General features: G+C 40.3%; 1 protein-coding gene across 1 annotated transcript in view; it reads right to left on the reverse strand.

The window, feature by feature from the left end:
- Positions 1 to 5,562: 5,562 nt before the first annotated feature.
- The window catches only part of LOC129834799 (aminopeptidase N-like), a 97,315-nt gene continuing 88,912 nt past the window's right edge, over positions 5,563 to 13,965 (reverse strand). The window contains exon 20 of the mRNA XM_055900085.1: positions 5,563 to 5,861. Coding sequence (XP_055756060.1) covers positions 5,709 to 5,861 — 153 coding nt within the window. The 3' untranslated portion in view covers positions 5,563 to 5,708. The remainder of the gene's footprint in view (positions 5,862 to 13,965) is intronic.

Genomic DNA, 13,965 nt, shown 5'->3' on the forward strand with positions numbered 1-13,965 from the left:
GGGGAGGGGGACAGGGATACTGGAGTGATGGAGGTAGATATGTATAGGGGGAAGGGGATACTGGAGTGATGGAGGTAGATATGTATAGGGGGAAGGGGATACTGGAGTGATGGAGGTAGATATGTATAGGGGGAAGGGGACAGGGATACTGGAGTGATGGAGGTAGATATGTATAGGGGGAAGGGGATACTGGAGTGATGGAGGTAGATATGTATAGGGGGAGGGGGACAGGGATACTGGAGTGATGGAGGTAGATATGTATAGGGGGAAGGGGATACTGGAGTGATGGAGGTAGATATGTATAGGGGGAAGGGGATACTGGAGTGATGGAGGTAGATATGTATAGGGGGAAGGAGACAGGGATACTGGAGTGATGGAGGTAGATATGTATAGGGGGAAGGGGATACTGGAGTGATGGAGGTAGATATGTATAGGGGGAAGGGGATACTGGAGTGATGGAGGTAGATATGTATAGGGGGAAGGGGATACTGGAGTGATGGAGGTAGATATGTATAGGGGGAAGGAGACAGGGATACTGGAGTGATGGAGGTAGATATGTATAGGGGTAAGGGGATACTGGAGTGATGGAGGTAGATATGTATAGGGGGAAGGAGACAGGGATACTGGAGTGATGGAGGTAGATATGTATAGGGGGAAGGAGACAGGGATACTGGAGTGATGGAGGTAGATATGTATAGGGGGAAGGAGACAGGGATACTGGAGTGATGGAGGTAGATATGTATAGGGGGAAGGGGACAGGGATACTGGAGTGATGGAGGTAGATATGTATAGGGGGAAGGGGATACTGGAGTGATGGAGGTAGATATGTATAGGGGGAAGGGGATACTGGAGTGATGGAGGTAGATATGTATAGGGGGAAGGGGATACTGGAGTGATGGAGGTAGATATGTATAGGGGGAAGGGGATACTGGAGTGATGGAGGTAGATATGTATAGGGGGAAGGGGATACTGGAGTGATGGAGGTAGATATGTATAGGGGGAAGGGGATACTGGAGTGATGGGGGTAGATATGTATAGGGGGAAGGAGACAGGGATACTGGAGTGATGGGGGTAGATATGTATAGGGGGGAGGGGACAGGGATACTGGAGTGATGGAGGTAGATATGTATAGGGGGAAGGGGATACTGGAGTGATGAAGGTAGATATGTATAGGGGGAAGGGGATACTGGAGTGATGGAGGTAGATATGTATAGGGGGAAGGAGACAGGGATACTGGAGTGATGGAGGTAGATATGTATAGGGGGAAGGGGATACTGGAGTGATGGAGGTAGATATGTATAGGGGGAAGGAGACAGGGATACTGGAGTGATGGTGGTAGGTATGTATAGGGGACAGGGATACTGGAGTGATGGAGGTAGGTATGTATAGGGGACAGGGATACTGGAGTGATGGAGGTAGATATGTATAGGGGACAGGGATACTGGAGTGATGGAGGTAGATATGTATAGGGGGAGGGGGACAGGGATACTGGAGTGATGGAGGTAGATATGTATAGGGGGAAGGGGATACTGGAGTGATGGAGGTAGATATGTATAGGGGGAAGGGGATACTGGAGTGATGGAGGTAGATATGTATAGGGGGAAGGGGACAGGGATACTGGAGTGATGGAGGTAGATATGTATAGGGGGAAGGGGATACTGGAGTGATGGAGGTAGATATGTATAGGGGGAGGGGGACAGGGATACTGGAGTGATGGAGGTAGATATGTATAGGGGGAAGGGGATACTGGAGTGATGGAGGTAGATATGTATAGGGGGAAGGGGATACTGTAGTGATGGAGGTAGATATGTATAGGGGGAAGGGGACAGGGATACTGGAGTGATAGAGGTAGATATGTATAGGGGGAAGGGGACAGGGATACTGGAGTGATGGAGGTAGATATGTATAGGGGTAAGGGGACAGGGATACTGGAGTGATGGAGGTAGATATGTATAGGGGGAAGGGGACAGGGATACTGGAGTGATGGAGGTAGATATGTATAGGGGGAAGGAGACAGGGATACTGGAGTGATGGAGGTAGATATGTATAGGGGACAGGGATACTGGAGTGATGGAGGTAGATATGTATAGGGGGAAGGGGACAGGGATACTGGAGTGATGGAGGTAGATATGTATAGGGGGAAGGGGATACTGGAGTGATGGGGGTAGATATGTATAGGGGGAAGGGGACAGGGATACTGGAGTGATGGAGGTAGATATGTATAGGGGGAAGGAGACAGGGATACTGGAGTGATGGAGGTAGATATGTATAGGGGGAAGGGGACAGGGATACTGGAGTGATGGAGGTAGATATGTATAGGGGGAAGGAGACAGGGATACTGGAGTGATGGAGGTAGATATGTATAGGGGGAAGGAGACAGGGATACTGGAGTGATGGAGGTAGATATGTATAGGGGGAAGGGGACAGGGATACTGGAGTGATGGAGGTAGATATGTATAGGGGGAAGGGGCTCCTGGAGTGATGGAGGTAGATATGTATAGGGGGAAGGAGACAGGGATACTGGAGTGATGGAGGTAGATATGTATATGGGGAAGGAGACAGGGATACTGGAGTGATGGAGGTAGATATGTATAGGGGGAAGGTGACAGGGATACTGGAGTGATGGAGGTAGATATGTATAGGGGGAAGGGGATACTGGAGTGATGGAGGTAGATATGTATAGGGGGAAGGAGACAGGGATACTGGAGTGATGGAGGTAGATATGTATATGGGGAAGGAGACAGGGATACTGGAGTGATGGAGGTAGATATGTATAGGGGGAAGGTGACAGGGATACTGGAGTGATGGAGGTAGATATGTATAGGGGGAAGGAGACAGGGATACTGGAGTGATGGAGGTAGATAGCCATGTTATTACCTGGTACTTCCTGTATATAGCCATGTTATAACCTGGTACTCCCTGTATATAGCCATGTTAATACCTGGTACTCCCTATATATAGCCATGGTATTACCTGGTACTCCCTGTATATAGCCATGTTATTACCTGGTACTTCCTGTACATACCCATGTTATTACTTTGTTCCCCTCCACATTGACTCAGTACTGGTACTTCCTGTATATAGCCATGTTATTACCTGGTACTCCCTGTATATAGCCATGTTATTACCTGGTACTCCCTGTATACAACCATGTTATAACCTGATACTTCCTGTATATAGCCATGTTATTACCTGGTACCCCTCCACATTGACTCAGTACTGGTACTCCCTGTATATAGCCATGTTATTACCTGGTACTTCCTGTATATAGCCATGTTATTACCTGGCATTTCCTGTATATAGCCATGTTATTACCTGGCACTCCCTGTATATAGTCATGTTATTACCTGGTACTCCCTGTATATAGCCATGTTATTACCTGGTACTCCCTGTATATAGTCATGTTATTACCTGGTACTCCCTGTATATAGCCATGTTATTACCTGGTACTCCCTGTATATAGCCAGGTTACTACCTGGTACTCCCTGTATGTAGCCATGTTATTACCTGGTACTTCCTGTATATAGCCATGTAATTACCTGGTACTCCCTGTATATAGCCATGTTATTACCTGGTACTCCCTGTATATAGCCATGTTATTACCTGGTACTTCCTGTACATACCCATGTTATTACCTGGTACTCCCTGTATATAGCCATGTTATTACCTCGTACAAATACAATTTCATTTGATTTCATAGAGGCACCATAGTGATAAAGCTGCCTGGTAATCCTAATTCAGGCCAAAGAGGATTAGCTCCACCCCAGCCGAGCCATTGGCTAAATTTAGAGCAACACAGTGACCACTCTCCATTTACCCCTCCCCCTCCATCCCTTAGCCCCACCTCTACATTCCCCACCCAGCCGTCAAGCCATCCACCCAAACCAATCACATTCCACCATGAACACTGGCATCAGCTTGACTGACGGGGTTGCTCTGTCTGGACCACTGCAGACACAATAGAGAAATAAAATGATCTAGTGTGGAGAAAACAGGAAGTTGTCATTGATCTAGAAAACAGGAAGTTGTCATTGATCTAGAAAACAGGAAGTTGTCATTGATCTTTAGGCTGTTGTGTAAACTATGCAGTTCAACCTCACAGTCAAATCAAATCAAATCAAGTTTATTTTATATAGCCCTTCGTACATCAGCTAACATCTCAAAGTGCTGTACAGAAACCCGGCCTAAAACCCCCAAACAGCAAGCAATGCAGGCGTAGAAGCACGGTGGCTAGGAAAAACTCCCTAGAAAGGCCAAAACCTAGGAAGAAACCTAGAGAGGAACCAGGCTATGAGGGGTGGCCAGTCCTCTTCTGGCTGTGCCGGGTGGAGATTATAACAGAACAAAGGCTAGGCAAAGGCTATAGCACAAGGACATCAGCCTGGTGAATGTGATCTACTCCTGGCTGTGTCTCTCTGCCCTTCATCATCTGAGCTCGTCCTCTAGCTGCTAGCTTCCGTGTTGGGATTACAGACAACAGATTCCCCCTGACCGTTGGCACGCAATGGGAGGGGCACGGCTCGCTGGCTCAGTGCAGTCTCTATAACACAGGGCATTCTGGGACATTCTGGGCCCATCTCATGCTATTTAGTAAAATAGAGAGGATAGAGCGGATATAGACCACTAATGAAGGGAGATACGGTCAGTTTCAGAGGGATGATGTAAACTAAAGGAGAGGAGAGGTGTTGGTCCCTGACTGATGAGGAAGGTAGTAAATTGAAGGAGAGGAGAGCTCTTCTCCTTTTCTCTCCTCCTCTCCTCCTTCCTCTCCTCCTCTCCTCTCCTCCTCTTCTCCTCTCCTCTCCTCCTCTTCTCCTCTCCTCTCCTCCTCTCCTCCTCTCCTCTTTCCTTCCTCTCCTCTCCTCTCCTCTCCTCTCCTCTCTTCCTGTCTTGTATAGTTCTTCTTAAAAGACGGATTATAAAGCTGAACCTGTCTGACTTCACACTCTCCTTCTTCTCCTTTCCTCTCCTCCTCTCCTCCTTTCCTCTCCTCCTCTCCTCTCTTCTCCTCTCTTCCTGTCTTGTATAGTTCCTCTTTAAAGACTTATTATAAAGCTGAACCTGTCTGACTTCACACCGTCCTTCTTCTCCTTTCCTCCTCTCCTTCTTCTCCTTTCCTCTCCTCCTCTCTTCCTTCCTCTCCTCCTCTCCTCTCCTCCGTCCTCTCCTCCTCTCCTCCTCTCCTCTCCTCCTCTCCTCTCTCCTCTCCTTCTTCTCCTTTCCTCTCCTCTCCTCTCCTCTCCTCCTTCCTCTCCTCTCCTCTCCTCCTCGCCTCCTCTCCTCTCTCCTCCTCTCCTCTCCTCTCCTCTCCTCTCTTCCTGTCTTGTATAGTTCTTCTTTAAAGACTGATTATAAAGCTGAACCTGTCTGACTTCACCCTCTCCTCTCCTCTCCTCTCCTCTCCTCTCCTCTCCTCTCCTCTCCTCTCCTCTCCTCTCCTCTCCTCTCTTCCTGTCTTGTATAGTTCTTCTTTAAAGACTGATTACAAAGCTGAACCTGTCTGACTTCACACTCTCCTGACTCAAACTTCTCTACTTTTTTTACACAATACAATATATTCTATATATTTTTGCAATGTAAACTTTATTGGTTCTGGGTAAAAATTCTTAGCAAATATTTCAGAAAAATAATTCATTCTATATTATTAAACATGAAATACCTGCATTCTGCACATATGAATTTAAACTCCAAACAGTCCACAAATAAGTTTATGCTGAATTAACAGTGAACCATGTGAGGACGTCTCCTTTGTTCTCTGCGACCCACTTGATGTTGGCTTTTGTTCTCTCCAGGGCCTGGTCCACTGCTAGTGTGGCTGAACCAAAACCCTGCTCTGCATTCTCCTCAATGAACTGCTGCAACTATTGGACCAGAGAATGGACAGGTTATTAAGACAGTATTAATCTATAGGACCAGGGAATTGACAGGTTATTAAGACAGTATTAATATACAGGACCAGAGAATTGACAGGTTATTAAGACACTATTAATCTATAGGACCAGGGAATTGACAGGTTATTAAGACAGTATTAATATACAGGACCAGGGAATGGACAGGTAATTAAGACAGTATTAATATACAGGACCAGGGAATTGACAGGTTATTAAGACAGTATTAATCTACAGGACCAGGGAATTGACAGGTTATTAAGACAGTATTAATCTATGTTTGCCTGAGAGTTTCTGTTTCCTAGATGATGACAGTATTAATCTATAGGACCAGGGAATTGACAGGTTACTAAGACAGTATTAATCGAATGGACAGGTTATTAAGACAGTATTAATATACAGGACCAGGGAATGGACAGGTAATTAAGACAGTATTAATATACAGGACCAGGGAATTGACAGGTTATTAAGACAGTATTAATCTACAGGACCAGGGAATTGACAGGTTATTAAGACAGTATTAATCTATGTTTGCCTGAGAGTTTCTGTTTCCTAGATGATGACAGTATTAATCTATAGGACCAGGGAATTGACAGGTTATTAAGACAGTATTAATCTATAGGACCAGGGAATGGACAGGTTATTAAGACAGTATTAATATACAGGACCAGAGAATTGACAGGTTATTAAGACAGTATTAATATACAGGACCAGGGAATTGACAGGTTATTAAGACAGTATTAATCTATGTTTGCCTGAGAGTTTCTGTTTCCTAGATGATGACAGTATTAATATACAGGACCAGGGAATGGACAGGTTATTGAGACAGTATTAATCTATGTTTGTCTGAGAGTTTCTGTTTCCTAGATGATGGCAGTATTAATCTATAGGACCAGAGAATTGACAGGTTATTAAGACAGTATTAATCTATGTTTGCCTGAGAGTTTCTGTTTCCTAGATGATGACAGTGGTAATCTATAGGACCAGGGAATTGACAGGTTATTAAGATAGTATTAATCTATAGGACCAGGGAATTGACAGGTTATTAAGACAGTATTAATCTATAGGACCAGGGAATTGACAGGTTATTAAGACAGTATTAATATACAGGACCAGGGAATTGACAGGTTATTAAGACAGTATTAATCTATAGGACCAGGGAATTGACAGGTTATTAAGACAGTATTATTATACAGGACCAGAGAATTGACAGGTTATTTAGACAGTATTAATCTATAGGACCAGGGAATTGACAGGTTATTAAGACAGTATTAATCTATGGTTGCCTGAGAGTTTCTGTTTCCTAGATGATGACAGTATTAATCTATAGGACCAGAGAATGGACAGGTTATTAAGACAGTATTAATATACAGGACCAGGGAATTGACAGGTTATTAAGACAGTATTAATCTATAGGACCAGGGAATTGACAGGTTATTAAGTCAGTATTAATATACAATACCAGAGAATTGACAGGTTATTAAGACAGTATTAATCTATAGGACCAGAGAATTGACAGGTTATTAAGACAGTATTAATATACAGGACCAGGGAATGGACAGGTTATTAAGACAGTATTAATCTATGTTTGCCTGAGAGTTTCTGTTTCCTAGATGATGACACCATTAATATACAGGACAAGGGAATTGACAGGTTATTAAGACAGTATTAATATACAGGACCAGAGAATTGACAGGTTATTAAGACAGTATTAATCTATGTTTGCCTGAGAGTTTCTGTTTCCTAGATGATGACAGTGTTAATCTATAGGACCAGGGAATTGACAGGTTATTAAGACAGTATTAATCTATAGGACCAGAGAATTGACAGGTTATTAAGACAGTATTAATCTATAGGACCAGGGAATTTACAGGTTATTAAGACAGTATTAATCTATAGGACCAGAGAATTGAAAGGTTATTAAGACAGTATTAATCTATTTCTGAAGGGGAGGGGACATTTGGCCCATGTTTGCCTGAGAGTTTCTGTTTCCTAGATGATGACAGTATTAATCTATAGGACCAGGGAATTGACAGGTTATTAAGACAGTATTAATATACAGGACCAGAGAATTGACAGGTTATTAAGACAGTATTAATCTATGTTTGCCTGAGAGTTTCTGTTTCCTAGATGATGACAGTACTAATCTATAGGACCAGGGAATTGACAGGTTATTCAGACAGTATTAATCTATAGGACCAGAGAATGGACAGGTTATTAAGACAGTATTAATCTATAGGACCAGGGAATTGACAGGTTATTAAGACAGTAGTAATCTATGTTTGCCTGACAGTTTCTGTTTCCTAGATGATGACAGTATTAATCTATAGGACCAGGGAATTGACAGGTTATTAAGACAGTATTAATATACAGGACCAGAGAATTGACAGGTTATTAAGACAGTATTAATCTATGTTTGCCTGAGAGTTTCTGTTTCCTAGATGATGACATTATTAATCTATAGGACCAGGGAATTGACAGGTTATTAAGACAGTATTAATATACAGGACCAGAGAATTGACAGGTTATTAAGACAGTATTAATCTATGTTTGCCTGAGAGTTTCTGTTTCCTAGATGATGACATTATTAATCTATAGGACCAGGGAATTGACAGGTTGTTAAGACAGTATTATTCTATAAGACCAGAGAATGGACAGGTTATTAAGACAGTATTAATCTGTAGGACCAGGGAATTGACAGGTTATTAAGAAAGTATTAATCTATAGGACCAGGGAATTGACAGGTTATTAAGACAGTATTAATATACAGGACCAGAGAATTGACAGGCTATTAAGACAGTATTAATCTATGTTTGCCTTAGAGTTTCTGTTTCCTAGATGATGACATTATTAATCTATAGGACCAGGGAATTGACAGGTTATTAAGACAGTATTAGTCTATAGGACCAGAGAATGGACAGGTTATTAACACAGTATTAATCTATAGGACCAGAGAATTGACAGGTTATTAAGACAGTATTAATCTATAGGACCAGGGAATGGACAGGTTATTAAGACAGTATTAATTTACAGGACCAGAGAATTGACAGGTTATTAAGAGAGTATTAATATACAGGACCAGGGAATTGACAGGTTATTAAGACAGTATTAATCTATAGGACCAGGGAATGAAGACAGTATTAATCTATAGGACCAGAGAATGGACAGGTTATTAAGACAGTATTAATCTATAGGACCAGGGAATTGACAGGTTATTAAGACAATATTAATCTATAGGACCAGGGAATGGACAGGTTATTAAGACAGTATTAATCTATAGGACCAGAGAATGGACAGGTTATTAAAACAGTATTAATCTATAGGATCAGAGAATGGACAGGTTATTAAGACAGTATTAATCTATAGGACCAGGGAATTGACAGGTTATTAAGACAGTATTAATCTATAGGACCAGGGAATTGACAGGATATTAAGACAGTATTACTCTATAGGACCAGAGAATGGACAGGTTATTAAGACAGTATTAATCTATAGGACCAGAGAATTGACAGGTTATTAAGACAGTATTAATCTATGTTTGCCTGACAGTTTCTGTTTACTAGATGATGACAGTATTAATCTATAGGACCAGGGAATTGACAGGTTATTAAGACAGTATTAATATACAGGACCAGGGAATTGACAGGTTATTAAGACAGTATTAATCTATAGGACCAGAGAATGGACAGGTTATTAAGACAGTATTAATCTATGTTTGCCTGAGAGTTTCTGTTTCCTAGATGATGACAGTATTAATATACAGGACCAGGGAATTGACAGGTTATTAAGACAGTATTAATCTATAGGACCAGGGAATTGACAGGTTATTAAGACAGTATTAATCTATAGGACCAGGGAATTGACAGGTTATTAAGACAGTATTAATCGAATGGACAGGTTATTAAGACAGTATTAATCTATAGGACCAGGGAATTGACAGGTTATTAAGACAGTATTAATCTATAGGACCAGGGAATGGACAGGTTATTAAGACAGTATTAATATACAGGACCAGAGAATTGACAGGTTATTAAGACAGTATTAATATACAGGACCAGGGAATTGACAGGTTATTAAGACAGTATTAATCTATGTTTGCCTGAGAGTTTCTGTTTCCTAGATGATGACAGTATTAATATACAGGACCAGGGAATGGACAGGTTATTGAGACAGTATTAATCTATGTTTGTCTGAGAGTTTCTGTTTCCTAGATGATGGCAGTATTAATCTATAGGACCAGAGAATTGACAGGTTATTAAGACAGTATTAATCTATGTTTGCCTGAGAGTTTCTGTTTCCTAGATGATGACAGTGGTAATCTATAGGACCAGGGAATTGACAGGTTATTAAGACAGTATTAATCTATAGGACCAGGGAATTGACAGGTTATTAAGACAGTATTAATCTATAGGACCAGGGAATTGACAGGTTATTAAGACAGTATTAATATATAGGACCAGGGAATTGACAGGTTATTAAGACTGTATTAATATACAGGACCAGAGAATTGACAGGTTATTTAGACAGTATTAATCTATAGGACCAGGGAATTGACAGGTTATTAAGACAGTATTAATCTATGGTTGCCTGAGAGTTTCTGTTTCCTAGATGATGACAGTATTAATCTATAGGACCAGAGAATGGACAGGTTATTAAGTCAGTATTAATATACAATACCAGAGAATTGACAGGTTATTAAGACAGTATTAATCTATAGGACCAGAGAATTGACAGGTTATTAAGACAGTATTAATATACAGGACCAGGGAATGGACAGGTTATTAAGACAGTATTAATCTATGTTTGCCTGAGAGTTTCTGTTTCCTAGATGATGACACCATTAATATACAGGACAAGGGAATTGACAGGTTATTAAGACAGTATTAATATACAGGACCAGAGAATTGACAGGTTATTAAGACAGTATTAATCTATGTTTGCCTGAGAGTTTCTGTTTCCTAGATGATGACAGTGTTAATCTATAGGACCAGGGAATTGACAGGTTATTAAGACAGTATTAATCTATAGGACCAGAGAATTGACAGGTTATTAAGACAGTATTAATCTATAGGACCAGGGAATTGACAGGTTATTAAGACAGTATTAATCTATAGGACCAGAGAATTGAAAGGTTATTAAGACAGTATTAATCTATTTCTGAAGGGGAGGGGACATTTGGCCCATGTTTGCCTGAGAGTTTCTGTTTCCTAGATGATGACAGTATTAATCTATAGGACCAGGGAATTGACAGGTTATTAAGACAGTATTAATATACAGGACCAGAGAATTGACAGGTTATTAAGACAGTATTAATCTATGGTTGCCTGAGAGTTTCTGTTTCCTAGATGATGACAGTATTAATCTATAGGACCAGAGAATGGACAGGTTATTAAGTCAGTATTAATATACAATACCAGAGAATTGACAGGTTATTAAGACAGTATTAATCTATAGGACCAGAGAATTGACAGGTTATTAAGACAGTATTAATATACAGGACCAGGGAATGGACAGGTTATTAAGACAGTATTAATCTATGTTTGCCTGAGAGTTTCTGTTTCCTAGATGATGACACCATTAATATACAGGACAAGGGAATTGACAGGTTATTAAGACAGTATTAATATACAGGACCAGAGAATTGACAGGTTATTAAGACAGTATTAATCTATGTTTGCCTGAGAGTTTCTGTTTCCTAGATGATGACAGTGTTAATGTCACGTTCCTGACCTGTTTTCCTTTGTTTTGTATTCATTTTAGTTGGTCAGGGCGTGAGTTGGGTGGGTTTGTCTATGTTTGTATTTCTATGTGGGGTTTTGTGTTCGGCCTGGTATGATTCTCAATTAGAGACAGGTGTGTATTGTTTGTCTCTAATTGAGAGTCATACAAAGGCAGCCAGGGTTTCACTGGTGTTTTGTGGGTGTTTGTTCCTGTGTCAGTGTTTGGGCCACACAGGACGGTTGAAGGTTTGTTAGTTTGTTGTTTTGTAGTTTTGTAGTGTCGTGTTTGCTGTTTTCATTAAAAGTATGATTAATCACCAATCCGCATCTTGGTCCGATCCATGCTCCTCCTCGTGTAAGGGGGAGAACAACATTGACTACCTTTACAGTTAATCTATAGGACCAGGGAATTGACAGGTTATTAAGACAGTATTAATCTATAGGACCAGAGAATTGACAGGTTATTAAGACAGTATTAATCTATAGGACCAGGGAATTGACAGGTTATTAAGACAGTATTAATCTATAGGACCAGAGAATTGAAAGGTTATTAAGACAGTATTAATCTATTTCTGAAGGGGAGGGGACATTTGGCCCATGTTTGCCTGAGAGTTTCTGTTTCCTAGTTGATGACAGTATTAATCTATAGGACCAGGGAATTGACAGGTTATTAAGACAGTATTAATATACAGGACCAGAGAATTGACAGGTTATTAAGACAGTATTAATCTATGTTTGCCTGAGAGTTTCTGTTTCCTAGATGATGACAGTACTAATCTATAGGACCAGGGAATTGACAGGTTATTCAGACAGTATTAATCTATAGGACCAGAGAATGGACAGGTTATTAAGACAGTATTAATCTATAGGACCAGGGAATTGACAGGTTATTAAGACAGTAGTAATCTATGTTTGCCTGACAGTTTCTGTTTCCTAGATGATGACAGTATTAATCTACAGGACCAGGGAATTGACAGGTTATTAAGACAGTATTAATATACATGACCAGAGAATTGACAGGTTATTAAGACAGTATTAATCTATGTTTGCCTGAGAGTTTCTGTTTCCTAGATGATGACATTATTAATCTATAGGACCAGGGAATTGACAGGTTATTAAGACAGTATTAATATACAGGACCAGAGAATTGACAGGTTATTAAGACAGTATTAATCTATGTTTGCCTGAGAGTTTCTGTTTCCTAGATGATGACATTATTAATCTATAGGACCAGGGAATTGACAGGTTGTTAAGACAGTATTATTCTATAAGACCAGAGAATGGACAGGTTATTAAGACAGTATTAATCTGTAGGACCAGGGAATTGACAGGTTATTAAGAAAGTATTAATCTATAGGACCAGGGAATTGACAGGTTATTAAGACAGTATTAATCTATAGGACCAGTGAATTGACAGGTTATTAAGAAAGTATTAATATACAGGACCAGGGAATTGACAGGTTATTAAGACAGTATTAATATACAGGACCAGGGAATTGACAGGTTATTAAGAAAGTATTAATATACAGGACCAGGGAATTGACAGGTTATTAAGACAGTATTAATATACAGGACCAGAGAATTGACAGGTTATTAAGAGAGTATTAATATACAGGACCAGGGAATTGACAGGTTATTAAGACAGTATTAATCTATAGGACCAGGGAATGAAGACAGTATTAATCTATAGGACCAGAGAATGGACAGGTTATTAAGACAGTATTAATCTATAGGACCAGGGAATTGACAGGTTATTAAGACAGTATTAATCTATAGGACCAGGGAATGGACAGGTTATTAAGACAGTATTAATCTATAGGACCAGAGAATGGACAGGTTATTAAAGCAGTATTAATCTATAGGACCAGAGAATGGACAGGTTATTAAGACAGTATTAATCTATAGGACCAGGGAATTGACAGGAATTTAAGACAGTATTAATCTATAGGACCAGGGAATTGACAGGATATTAAGACAGTATTACTCTATAGGACCAGAGAATGGACAGGTTTTTAAGACAGTATTAATCTATAGGACCAGAGAATTGACAGGTTATTAAGACAGTATTAATCTATGTTTGCCTGACAGTTTCTGTTTCCTAGATGATGACAGTATTAATCTATAGGACCAGGGAATGGACAGGTTATTAAGATAGTATTAATCTATAGGACCAGAGAATGGACAGGTTATTAAGACAGTATTAATCTATAGGACCAGGGAATTGACAGGTTATTAAGACAGTATTAATATACAGGACCAGGGAATTGACAGGTTATTAAGACAGTATTAATCTATAGGACCAGAGAATGGACAGGTTATTAAGACAGTATTAATCTATGTTTGCCTGAGAGTTTCTG

The sequence above is a fragment of the Salvelinus fontinalis genome, chromosome 35, assembly GCF_029448725.1.
Source record: "Salvelinus fontinalis isolate EN_2023a chromosome 35, ASM2944872v1, whole genome shotgun sequence".
NCBI lineage: Eukaryota > Metazoa > Chordata > Actinopteri > Salmoniformes > Salmonidae > Salvelinus > Salvelinus fontinalis.